The sequence below is a fragment of the Rhinatrema bivittatum genome, chromosome 2 (genome assembly GCF_901001135.1).
Source record: "Rhinatrema bivittatum chromosome 2, aRhiBiv1.1, whole genome shotgun sequence".
Taxonomy (NCBI): Eukaryota; Metazoa; Chordata; class Amphibia; order Gymnophiona; family Rhinatrematidae; genus Rhinatrema; species Rhinatrema bivittatum.
In genome coordinates, this window is record NC_042616.1 from 261,372,068 (window position 1) to 261,384,858 (window position 12,791).

The window sequence follows — 12,791 nt, forward strand, 5'->3', positions numbered from 1 at the left end:
CTAAAACTTTCCATAGTCTCTAAAACTAAATTTTACCTCAATTTCTCCAGAATTCCCACCAACATACTGCCAACTACAGAAGCGTGAAACCTGGAAAGATCATTACTCAGCAATTTACGCTTCTTGGGTGAGTTTAAGCCTTTCACATTTAAGGACAAGAACCTAAGGGGAGCCATGAAATTTAATCGCCCCCTGACCGCCCCAACGCCAAGATATATGACATACCTTATTTTCAAATGCATACCGAACCATACCTAGTATATAAATCCCCAAAACACCCCCCCACCCCATCCCCACCATTTAAACATATCAGAAGTCCCCCTCAATTGGCAGACCTCTGGTGAAGGAAGTAACGTCCATTTCCCCCCTCCTCCCCGTCAACCTTATCAGAAAGAAACATCAAGAATAACTTCCAGTCCCATCAAAAAGAAAGTTTAGGCAGCCCTTGTGCCTAGAGATCAACTGTGCTCCATTTTATCTTGTATAAAGGCAGTATGCCTCTGAGAACCACGAGTCACTATGATAAAACCAGCTTCTCCTGCAGTCTAAAAAAAAAAAAAAAAAAAATTTCATGAAGGAAGTGGTTCCTTTTGGTTGTTATCCGGAACAGGGTGCCGCACTTCTCCCGGCCCAGACAACCGCTTCAAGCGATGACCACCTTTCCCTGCCCTTTGCCATTTTGTGGAATCCACATTCGGTGGCGCGGCCACGGGTGCTTCAGAAGATGACGCAGTCTGTATAGCCAGCCCCGCTACACGTAAGATAGGTATGGCTTCCTCCACTGTCTTAACCCTCGACGTGATGCCATGAACTGTGAACGCCATACCGCTGGGGTATAACCACCTATACTTATGATGATGTTGTCGCAGAACTGTAGTAACCGGGAAAAATTCCCTGCGGCGTTTTAGAGTAGCAGGGGAAAGGTCATTATAGAGTGACAGCATGTGCCCTTCCCATTCAAAAGCCTCCAGCCTGCGAGCCACCTTCATGATAGCCTCTTTGATAATATAGCTGTGAAGACATATCACAATGTCTCTCGAACCATTTCGCGGCGCCGGTCCAAGCGCCCTATGCGCCCTCTCCACCATTATAGTGGCCGGGGTGTCCGCTGCATCTCCAGAGTCTAACGACGCTGCGGCCTGAAGGATCGCAATGCAAATTAACTGTACCACATCCGCCGTGTTTGCATATGCGAGTTCTTCCGGTAAGCCCCGTATCCTTAAATTGTTGCGTCTTGTGCGATTTTCAATATCTTCCATTTTTAAAGTCATTTCTTCTTGCATCTGTCTCAAAGAATTTATTTCAGAATTTAAGGAAGTAATTCGAGCCTCGTGGTCTTCCATACAGGCTTCAGTGCTTTCCACGCGGCGCCCTAATTCTTTAATGTCAGTGCGTAGGGTAGAAATAGCTTCTTTAAATTCGTCAGTCAGCTGTTTAATATCATTTTTTAAGTCCTGAAAACAGACTTGCAGGTCTCGCTTTTGAATCGGCGCAGCCTCTCCCAGAGTATCCTGTGAACCCGACCGCACTGGAGGAGTCGTCGTCCATTTTGTCATCAGGCCCCATAGCCGAACTCAGGGCCGCGAAACGGGATCCACCCGAATCATAGGAAAACTGCTGGAGGTCCACTACTTTTTTCTTTGCAGCCATAAATCCACTTTAGAAAGTACGGAATCTGCAAAAATTAAAGTAAGAGCACTGCTGGAACTGGAAAAATAACGATTATCGCTTGGAGGGAAGGAGAAGAAAAATTCTAAGCAGCCATTTCCCGAGGATGACGTCACTTCCTCCCTCCCGGTACTTTCTAATCCCCAAAATGCTCTCTGGACCTCCAGGACGCATACACTCATATTGCGATAACTCCATCTCATCGCAAATACCTGAGGTTTCTAATAGGCCCCAAGCACTATCAGTACAGAGTGCTTCCATTTGGCCTAGCGTCTGCGCCACGAGTCCTCACAAAATGCCTCATAGTAGTTGCAGCCTTCCTCAGGACTCAAGGTGTTCACGTCTAGCCCTATCTAGACGATTGGTTAATCGGGATTCCCACGCAGCAAGCTGCTCTGTTGTCCCTCAATCTAACCTTACACACTCTATTTTCATTAGGATTTCTCATCAATTACGACAAATCCTACTTAGTCCCATCTCAAACCTTGTCGTTCATTGGGGCAGACTTGGACACCTTGCAGGCAAAGGCTTTTCTGCTTTGACAGCGAGCTCTCACCCTCGTGTCTCTTGTACACCACCTGCAGTCTCAGCACTCCGCGACTGCACGCCACTTTCTCATCCTCCTGGGACACATGGCGTCCTCGGTTCAGGTCACACCAATGGCCCGTTTGGCCATGAGAGTCATGCTGTGAACTCTAAGGTCTCAATGGACTCAAAGCATTCAGCCCCTGTCTACCATTGTCCACGTAACCGACTCACTCCGTCAGTCTCTTGCCTGGTGGAAAAATCAGATCAATCTCCTCCAAGGCCTGCCCTTTCAGGCTCCAGACCCTCAATTAACTCTCACCACCGATGCTTCCAACCTCGGCTGGGGAGCCCATGTGGCCATTCTGCAGACACAAGGATCTTGGTCTCCAGAGGAAGCCAAACACCAAATAAATTTCCTGGAGCTTCGAGCAATCAGATATGCTCTCAGGGCATTTCAGGATCACCTCTCAAATCAAGTTATCCTGATCCAGACGGACAATCAGGTGGCCATGTGGGTACATCAACAAACAGGGAGGCACTCAGGAAGCTGCACAGATATGGGCGGAAGCTCTCTCCCATTCAATGAACCTCAGGGCCACCTTCTTTCCGGGAGTGGACAATGTGTTGGCAGACAAGCTGAGTCGCATCTTTCAACCGCACGAGTGGTCTCTCAACCCCTCAGTAGCAAACTCCATCTTCCAACAATGGGGATATCCTCAGATAGACCTCTTTGCGTCTCCTCAAAACCGCAACGTAGAGAACTTCTGCTCTCTCATTTGCAGCAAACACTCTCAGCCCAGAGACGCATTCTCCCTCTTGTGGGCATCCGGTCTACTTTATTCATTCCCTTCACTTCCTCTTCTCTCGAAGACTCTTGTGAAGTTACGTTAGGAGAAGGAACAATGATCCTGATAGCACCTCACTAGCCATGCCAGTACTTCAGGATCTCTCCATTCGCAGGCACATTCCCTTAGGAAAGGACCAGCTTCTGATCAATCAAAACAACGGGTGCCTCCGCCACCCCATTCTTCAAGCCTTGTCCCTGACGGCATGGATGTTGAAAGGTTAATCCTTCAACCACTTAACCTTTCTGAACCAGTTTCCCGTGTCCTGATTGCTTCACGGAAGCCTCCCACGAGAAAAACTTACTCTTACAAATGGAACAGGTTTACGTCATGGTGCTCTTCTCAGTCCCTTGACCCCTTTACCTGTCCTATCACAAAGATTTTGGACTATCTCTGGCACTTCTCAGAGTCAAGTCTAAAAACTTCTTCCATCAGAATGCATGTCAGTGCTGTAGCCGCCTTCCATAAAGGTGTCGGGGATGTACCCATATCAGTACAACCTCTTGTAACACGTTTTCTGAAGGGCTTGCTTCACCTCAAGCCTCCACTGCATCCTCCGGCCCCTTCTTGGGACCTCAATATGGTTTTGGGTCGGCTCATGAAATCACCATTTGAGCCTCTTCAATCCTGTGATCTTCGCTATCTGACATGGAAAGTGATTTTCCTTCTGGCAATCACTTCGGCTTGCAGAGTTAGTGAATTACAGGCTCTAGTTCCCTATCCGCCTTACACTAAACTTCTGCAGGACCGGGCAGTACTCCTCACTCACCCTAATTTTTTGCCTAAGGTAGTTTCGGACTTTCATCTCAATCAATCCATTATACAACCTACCTTTTTTCCCAGGCCCCATTCCAATCCAGGAGAACAGGCTCTGCATACCCTTGACTGTAAACGGGCTCTAGCGTTCTACCTAGACTGTACAGCTGCCCACAGGGAAAGCACTCAACTGTTTGTCTCTTTCCATCCTAACAAGTTAGGGCAGCCTGTGGGTAAGCAGACTCTCTCCTCCTGGTTGGCAGACTGCATATCCTTTTGCTATCAGTAAGCAGGCATTCCATTTCAAGACCGTGTTAAAGCACACTCTGTGAGGGCCATGGCGACTTCAGTAGCACACCTACGATCAGTGCCGCTTTCTGACATTTGCAGGGCTGCCATCTGGAGTTCTCTCCACACCTTTGCAGCCCATTATTGCTTGGACAAGGCCGGGAGACAAGATTCCTTCTTCGGCCAGTCTGTCCTTCGTAACCTATTTACAATGTGACGTACCAACACCCTTCCGCCTGCCCATTAGGGTTCAGGATACCCTCGGCCAAATTTTTATCCCAGTCTTGGTGCCTTGCACACCTGGGTACATTTGGTGCATTTATCGGACATCCTCAGCTCGGTACTCAGCCATATGTGAGGACTACCATCCTGCTTGTCCTGTGAGAAAGCAAATGTTGCTTACCTGTAACAGGTGTTCTCACAGGACAGCAGGATGTTAGTCCTCACGAAACCTGCCTGCCGCCCCGCAGTGTTGGGTTCGTAACGCTTTCTTATTTTATTTTTCGGCACTACCTGTAGCTTTTAAACAAGACTTAAGGGGGACCCCTGCTGGCTGCAGGGTTAGTGCCATGCTGGGCATGCCCAGTAGGGGCCAGTCAAAGTTCTAGAAACTTTGACAAAAGTGTTCTGTGATTGGGCTCCATCCTGTGATGTCACCCATATGTGAGGACTAACATCCTGCTGTCCTGTGAGAATACCTGTTACAGGTAAGCAACATTTGCTATATGTATGCAACTGCATGCTTAGTTCATTCTATATTATTTTAAACTTAGTGGAACTGCACAGCTTCTTAGTCCTCCTGATGAAGAAAGCAAAGTACTCAAAACTTATTGAAAAAATATTAAGATGCTGTTATACTGGTTTATAGTTTTTTGGTCTGATCTGTCAAGAGTTTTCCTCCATAGGCCCACAGTGAGAAAGATGCCTTAATACATCCTGTTCCTTTTTTATTAGTTAATACAAGAGGCCAGTTGTATTTTGTTTGTTTATATTGCTCATTTCAATGCTATCTGCTTCTTTTCAAATTTAGGATCAGGATGGCTCTCATATAAAAGGCTTGTTGATCAACTTTTTCCATCATAATTGGCCATCTCTTCTAAAACACAGTTTTCTCGAGGAATTCATCACCCCTATTGTAAAGGTACAGAATTATGTTCAGATATTTTATATATTTTATATATTAAAATGTTTACAAAAATTTGACAAAATATTTGTTATCTTTAAGGCATCTAAAAGTAAGCAGGAACTTGCCTTCTATAGTATCCCTGAGTTTGATGAATGGAAAAAGCAGACTGACAGCCATAAAGCATGGAAGATAAAATACTACAAAGGTTTGTTTCTAAAAGCTTTATAATTGTATTAAAACAGTGGTTAATTTATTAGTAAACCTGACTGATTTGTCTTTAGACTTACTAGTGATTTCAAAGGGACATGTGTTTGTCTTGTAAATAGTATACGTAATGAATGTGTTGATAAATAATTTTTCTTCATGGACAAACCAGGTTACGCCGAGAAAGATACGTACAGAAATTTCTGTCAAGCTGCTGCTGCATGAATTCTTATTCTGTTTTCTTCCACTATTGCAAAAGGATGTGTTTTGCTCTCTCTGAACTAAAGCTATAGGCCTGGAAAGCAGACACTTTATTCTCCCAGGGCAAGCAGGATGGTAGTCCTCATATGAGGGTGACATCACTGGACGGAGCCCTATCACAGAAATTTTTCTGTCAAAGTTTCTAGAACTTTTGACTGGCACACTGAGCATGCCCAGCATGCCATAATCCCTGTAGCCATAGGGGTCTCCCTTCAGTCTCTTTTTTTTTTTCCACGATGCAGTTTGCCTCGCGGTTAGGAGCTCTGTGAGAAATCTCTCACAAAATTTTCCTCACGGGAAAAATCTTGAAGATTACTTCTTTTAAAAAGTTCCCTCATAGGGGTCTGCCATCGAGATATTGTTTTCATCGCTCGGTGGGTAAAGAATCACCATCTCCGGTCGGTTCTTGCCCCATCTTTTTTCGGTGTCCGCAGGCCATCGATTGTTTTTGGGCCTCAACTTCTGCCATCATGGCAACAGCTTTCAGAAAATGTCTGGAGTGCCCTCGTACCATGTCGATTACTGACCCACATGATGTCTGTATGCTGTGCCTCGGCTCATCACACAACGTTTCTCACTGCCCAAGTTGTGCCCAGATGACTCTGAAGGGTAGGCTGGCTTGCCTCGACAAGATGGAGACCCTGATTAAAATCAAGCTGTCTCCATCGACGTCCACCCAATCGTCACTGGCAGAAGCATCGAAAAAATGGTCATGAAACCTCGCTGGGAGTACAAGGGCAGTGGTGACCGCCTGTCACTGACTCCATCTAGGGTATCTGTATCGTCTTCCTCGGTGCCGGAGAAAGACCGGACTGAGCACCGAGAGAAGCACCGACACAGTCATTGAGGCGAGTCTACTCCCGGTGACAGCACCGACACCGCATCGGCTTCGATGGCTATCAAGCCGATTGCGAAGAGGACACGGGTAGAGGAGCCTTTAACCCCCTCTCCACCCGAGAAATCAAGGCGATCCCCACCGATATCAGTGCCGGGTACTGAGCCCCCACAAGATCCTGTGGAGGTGCCAGTAGCGTCTAGCCTGCCTCCCCCTGTAGCTGCATTATCCACACCAGCTTTCAGGGAGGAACTGGACGGTTTCATCCGCCAGGCAGTGCTCGATGCTCTCCAAGACTTACAGCCATCGATGCCGGCTCCCACACAGACACCGGAACCATTGATATTTGCCCCGTTGCTAACCTGATTGGATACACTCTGGCATACTATGAAAATTTTAGTGGTCTTACTATTTCACATCAGCCTACAGTTGCCAGGTTCATGAAAATCCTCTTAAAATAATCTTAAACCTAAATAGGCTTCTCCTATATCCTGGAACTAAATGTAGTTATGGCTCCACTCTTGAAATAACCGTTTAAACCTTTGCTGAGAGCAGAATTGATGTTACTCTCAGAAAGTTTTAATTTTAATAGGAATTATATCTGCCTAGAAAGTTAGTGAACTACAAGCATTGATATACTCTCCCTATATTCACATTTTCCATAACAGAGTAGTTTTGAAAACTCATTTTAAATTTCTACCAAAAGTTGTTCCTCAGTTTTATTTAAATCAATTCATTATCTTTCAAACATTTTTGCCAAGCCCTCACATCAATAAGAACAAAAAGGCTTTTCATATACTGGACTGCAGAAGAGCTGCTTTGTTCTATTTACAAAGAACAAATTTCTACAGAAAGTCTTCATAACACTTTGTTGCTTTCGACAGTTAATCTGTGGTCTGATTACAAAGAGAAGTGTCAATTTGTTTATCTGATTACATCTCCTATTACTACAATCAGTCAAGACTCCATCTCCAAGGTGTAAAAAAACTCATCAAGTCACAGCTACAGCAGCTTCCTTAGCACATCTTCACTTTGCCTCCATAGAAGATTATGTAAGACTTCTACTTGTTCTTCCATCTATACCTTTACTGCTCAGTATTGCCTAGAAAATGCTATGTCATGACATTTTTATTTTATTAATTTCTCTTTCCTCCAGCCACTGTCATAATATGGGTTGCATGTTCCCCTGTAAAGTAAAAACATAAAATTATTTTCATGAAACCCTCAGCTTGGGAGTCCCCACTTGTGTGACTGATACTTGTCCTGCTTGTTCACAGAAAAGCAATGTTACTGACTTGTAACGTGTTCTTCGTAGACAGCAGGACAAATTAGCCACACAACTCCAACCTCTTTCCTTTGAAGTTGAAGTTCAGTTTGCTACAGAGACTAAGGAGACTTGTGTGAAGGTGGCTGCATGGGAAGGTCCACCTATGCTCAGAAAGATCTTCTTAGTCTTTCTGAGCTCTGAGAGAGCTGTCCAATCTCAGCACCGTCGTATGACATCACCCACTTATGTGGCTGATTTATACTGCAGTTTACAGAGAACACCTGTTTCAGGTGAGCAACTTTGCTTTCCAAGCTTTGTTGCACACATTCTTATCTGCCAACTGCATAGAAAAGAGCAATGATACTTGTAGGCTTATAAAGGCTATTAATTTCTGACATGTAATCATTGCAAGTTGCAATAAATGACACAAGTTAAAAATCCTGTCTGCTTCTCTTTAATGATATCTCATCCTGAGTAACATATATGCAGCTATTTATTTATTTATTTATTTTTATGTACAGACATTCAATCTGACATATCACATCGGTTTACATTCAGGTACTGTAGGTATTTCCCTATCCCCAGAGGGCTTACAATCTAAGTTCGTACCTAGGCAATGGAGGGTAAATGACTTGCCCACAGTCAACATGCATATTCTCAGCAGTAATTTCATACAAGTACTTTTTACTATTCTACTGGCATATTAAATTGATACCACATATTTAAGAGCAAAATAAACTATACTCATATATGACCTGGCATTTTTTAAAATTATATATTTATTGCTTTTTTAACAGAAAAGTTATAGAAATATTTCCCAGATTTTCAATCAATTGTTACACATATATCTTTAAGATACAAAAATAATTTTAAAGACATTACCTATCTACACTTTACCTTTGACTAATGGTTATTTACAGATTAAATATATAAGATTCAAAATTAAATAGAACACATATACTAAATACATGGAAAAAGAAAAAAGGAGATAACCCTATTCCAAGTTATCCTGAGTTGGTTGGACCACGTTACTCCCAATTTCATGGTTATCCAACAAGAATCTCAATTGGGATGGCTCGAAAACAAGGTATTTAATATTATTCAAATATACAAGGCATTTACAAGGGTACCTGACTGAAATATTTGCCCTCAACTGTCTAGCTTCTTGACACATTTCCAAAAATTTTCTCCTTCGAATTTGGGTAGCACGGTAACATCTGGGAATATCCACATTTTTTCCCCCAAATACATTTTACTTCTATTTTGGAAAAACAAATTCAACACTGAATCTCTATCTATTGATAAAACAAATGATACCAAGAGCATCCCTCGATATTCAACTTGTTCCTCAATTGATGTTTCAAGAAATGTAGTTAAATCTACTTCTGCACCGATGACCTGGTATTTTTAACTCCTTGAAAATAGAATGAAAATTCAACATCTAGTGTAAGTATTTCTTTAAGTTATAGACACTGAGAATTAAAACAGCATTTTCTTATAGTCATTTGGTATGATTGTATTGATTTCATCCACATGGGCTTTGTAGCACTATGTTATAATCACCTGTTGAGATCAGAGTTGATCTCTGGGAAAAGAACTCTTTCTGGAGTTACTAATTTTTTTTTCTCCTCGTAGACATTGACCAGGGCTTCCCAAAACTGTCCTTGTGACCCCACAGCCAATCGAATTTTCAGGATGTCTGCAGTGAATGTACATGAAATAAATTTGCGTACATAGGGGAACTCAGTATATACAGATTTTTCTTGCTTAATTGATTGCGAATATCCTGAAAACATAGCAGATTTGAGAATAAGAATATAAGTTGCCATACTGGGTCAGACCAAGGGTCCATCAAGTCCTGTTTCACAGTGGCCAATCCAGGTACAAGTACCTGACAAGTACCCAAATATTAAATAGATCCCATACTAATAATGCCAGTAATAGCAGTGGCTATTTCTTAAGTCAACTTGACTAATAGCAGTTTATGGACTTCTCTTTCAGGAAGGCGTCCAAACCTTTTTTTTTTTTAATTTTTTTTTAAATTTTTTTTTATTATTTATATGCATTTCAAGTACAATTTAAGAAATCACTTAAATAGCAATCAAAAGACTCAAAAGAAAATATATATATATAAACAGAAATCTCTAAGGAAATAAACTAAAAGCTCTTATGTTAAAGTCCTTAATACAAGGATCCAATCTCACAACCTCAAAACACTTAAGAGGAAATAAATTGGTGAAAAACGCGGACCATATATTATGAACAAAATCCTGAAGCCTGCTATAAGTTAAGTAATAGGAGAAGAGCATATAACAGGTGAAAATTTGTCACACAAGAAAGAAGAAATTTGTGAAGGCAAAAAAAATGAGGCACTCTGATACTTAACTACACATTTACAAGGACACTTAAGGAAAAAAGATGCTCCCATTTCTAATACCCTAGGTTTTATTAACAAAAATTGCTTTCTCTTTCTTTGTCTGTCTGGCCAAGTCAGAAAAGATACGCACTTTCAGATCAAGAAAATTCTCTGAACGTTGACGAAAAACATTTTGAAAACGCATTTTCTATGAGATTCAAGGAGAAAAGAGACGATAAGTGTAGCTGGAGTAATTGAATCCCTCTGTGAGGTTTCTAAAATATTTGTAACATCCAATTGGGAGCCACATTGATCTTCACTGCCTTTTTTAAAAGGTGGAATATAATAAACCTTTGAAACAAGAGGGGAGTTTGCTCAGATATTTTAAGAACCTCCATCATATATCTCTTCCACATATCTCTGGGAGAAATTAGAGGGTTTTCCAGAAAATTGATAAGGCGAAGGTTCATAGCACGTGCTTGATTTTCTAATAGTTCCATCTTGATGATAATCCCAGTATTCTCTTTTAACATAGTGTATTGAGTATCTTTTAATTCACTAAGGTCCTTTATAAGAATAACACAAGCTTTTGATTACATAAAATCTCATTTTCAGCTTTTTTCATGCGAGTATCCAAAATTCTCAAGGAACTAGCAAAGGTTTGAACTGCTGGGTAATATTAATATTAAGAGATTGAATCATATCTCAAATAATATCTAAGGTGATAAGTGTGGGTCTCACCAGCTCAGCCATCTGGAAAACTGGAATTTCTGAAGCCTCTTCTCAATATTGCAGCTGAGCAGCACTTCCAACCATATCCTCGGCATCGCCTAGATTATCAATAGACCCTGAGGCGGGACCCACAGGGCTCACCAATACTATATGGGTTTCGGCGTCGTCATCATCTCCGTGGGACGCGGTCACATGTGTCAGGCCCCGTGATCTGACCTCGGCAGGGTTAGCTGGGGCAGTCCGTTCCTCCGGGGACAAAGAAGTGGAATGTTCAGGGAAAGTGTTGGATACTGCTTCCTCCTGAACACTTTCCAGCAAACCGACTCCCGAAGCCGATCCTTGCCGCATATGAGGGTCCATTGGGCCCAATTTAGGAGAAGAAATGGAAGATTCACGCTCCCTGGCCCTCTGCTTCCTGCCAGATTGAGGCATATTGAGGGGAATCAAAAAGGACCTGATGGAGCCAGCCTCAAGCATGTCTCACCAGCGCGGCCATTTTAGCTCCCCAGGTAAACGTCATCCAAACCTTTTTTAAACCTGGATGAGCTAACTGCCTTAACCACATGCTCTGGTAATGAATTCCAGTGCTTAGTTATGCACTGAATGAGAGAGAATTTTCTTCAATTTGTTTAAATGTGCTACTTGCTAATTTCATGGAGTGCCCCCTAGGCCTTGTATTATTTGAAACAGTAAATAACCAATTCACATTTACCTATTCTAGTCCTTTCATAATTTTATAGACCTCCATCATATCCCCCCTCAGTTGTCTCTTCTCCAAGTTTGAACAGCCCTAACCTTTTAAGCCTTTCCTCATAGGGGAGCCATTCTATCCCCTTTTTCATTTTGGTTGCCCTTCTCTGTATCTTCTCCAGTGCATCAATATCTTTTTTGAGATGCGGCGACCAGGAAGCCCTGATGTATACCCAACAGGAAAAAATAACTTGATATCTCCAGAAAGAGTTTTGAATAGACAGCTCCACAATGAACAAATGGACTCTAGAGGCATAATGGAGGGTGCTCCAATTTTCTTGCAAGCTGTAATCCCAAAACAGGAGATAATTCTACTTAATGAGCGCATAATACTGTGGAAGGAGGAGGAGCCCTTCAAAATAACAGGCTTTCAGTTAATGGGAAAGCATTTGTGTTTGTGTATTAGATTTTCTAGCATTCTTTCTCATCCAAGAATACATTATTGTTCATAAGAGCCCCCAGTGTGGCATTATCATTCCATCAAAAGTTTTAAAATGACATCAAAACTTTTAAAATGATATAGAATAGAATGGCTGTAGAATTAATTTGAAGGCTAAAAGAAAAAAAGGATTTTTTTTGGCTCTGAGACCCACTGACTGCTAAAGTGGTTCTATGGAGTAGGCACACTGCAGTTTGGCTTTGGCAAGATTCAGGCATATTTGAAAGGGTCTGCTCAGATCTAGAGGAAGGAATAGAATTGTTTACTGCAAGAGTAATTAATAAGCGCTGGTGCTAAAAGAGCTCTGAAGGTTCACTCTCATAGAGAAGGCTCTTCTTAATCACTGGGGGCATGAAGCACAAAAGATGTAAAATGTGGTGAAAGATGTTAATGTGGCTGGGTTTTAAAAAGGTTTAGACAAGTTACTCGAAGCAAAAAACATAAACCATTATTAAGGTGGACTTGGGGAAATCCACTGCTTAACTCTGGGTTAAACAGCATGTAATCTATCGATTTTTGGGATCCTGCCAGGTACTTGTGACCTGGATTGGTCACTGTTGGAAACAAGATAATGGAATTGATGGACCTTTGGTCTGACCTAGTATGGCAAACCTTATTTAAAAAAAATAAAATATTGGAGCTATCTATACTTGACCTTATATCATCCTTAATAACTGGAATAGTAGTTCCTTTCTAGTGGTATATCCTTAGTGGAATATTGTATGTTTGACATACA

The 12,791-nt window shown here is 42.1% G+C and overlaps 1 protein-coding gene across 1 annotated transcript in view; it reads left to right on the forward strand.

Annotated features, from left to right (window-relative positions):
• Positions 1 to 12,791, forward strand: part of TOP2B (DNA topoisomerase II beta) — a 777,593-nt gene that overhangs the window by 417,929 nt on the left and 346,873 nt on the right. Inside the window, 2 exon segments of the mRNA XM_029589448.1 lie at positions 5,116 to 5,226; positions 5,311 to 5,416. Of these exon segments, the coding sequence (XP_029445308.1) occupies positions 5,116 to 5,226; positions 5,311 to 5,416 (217 nt within the window).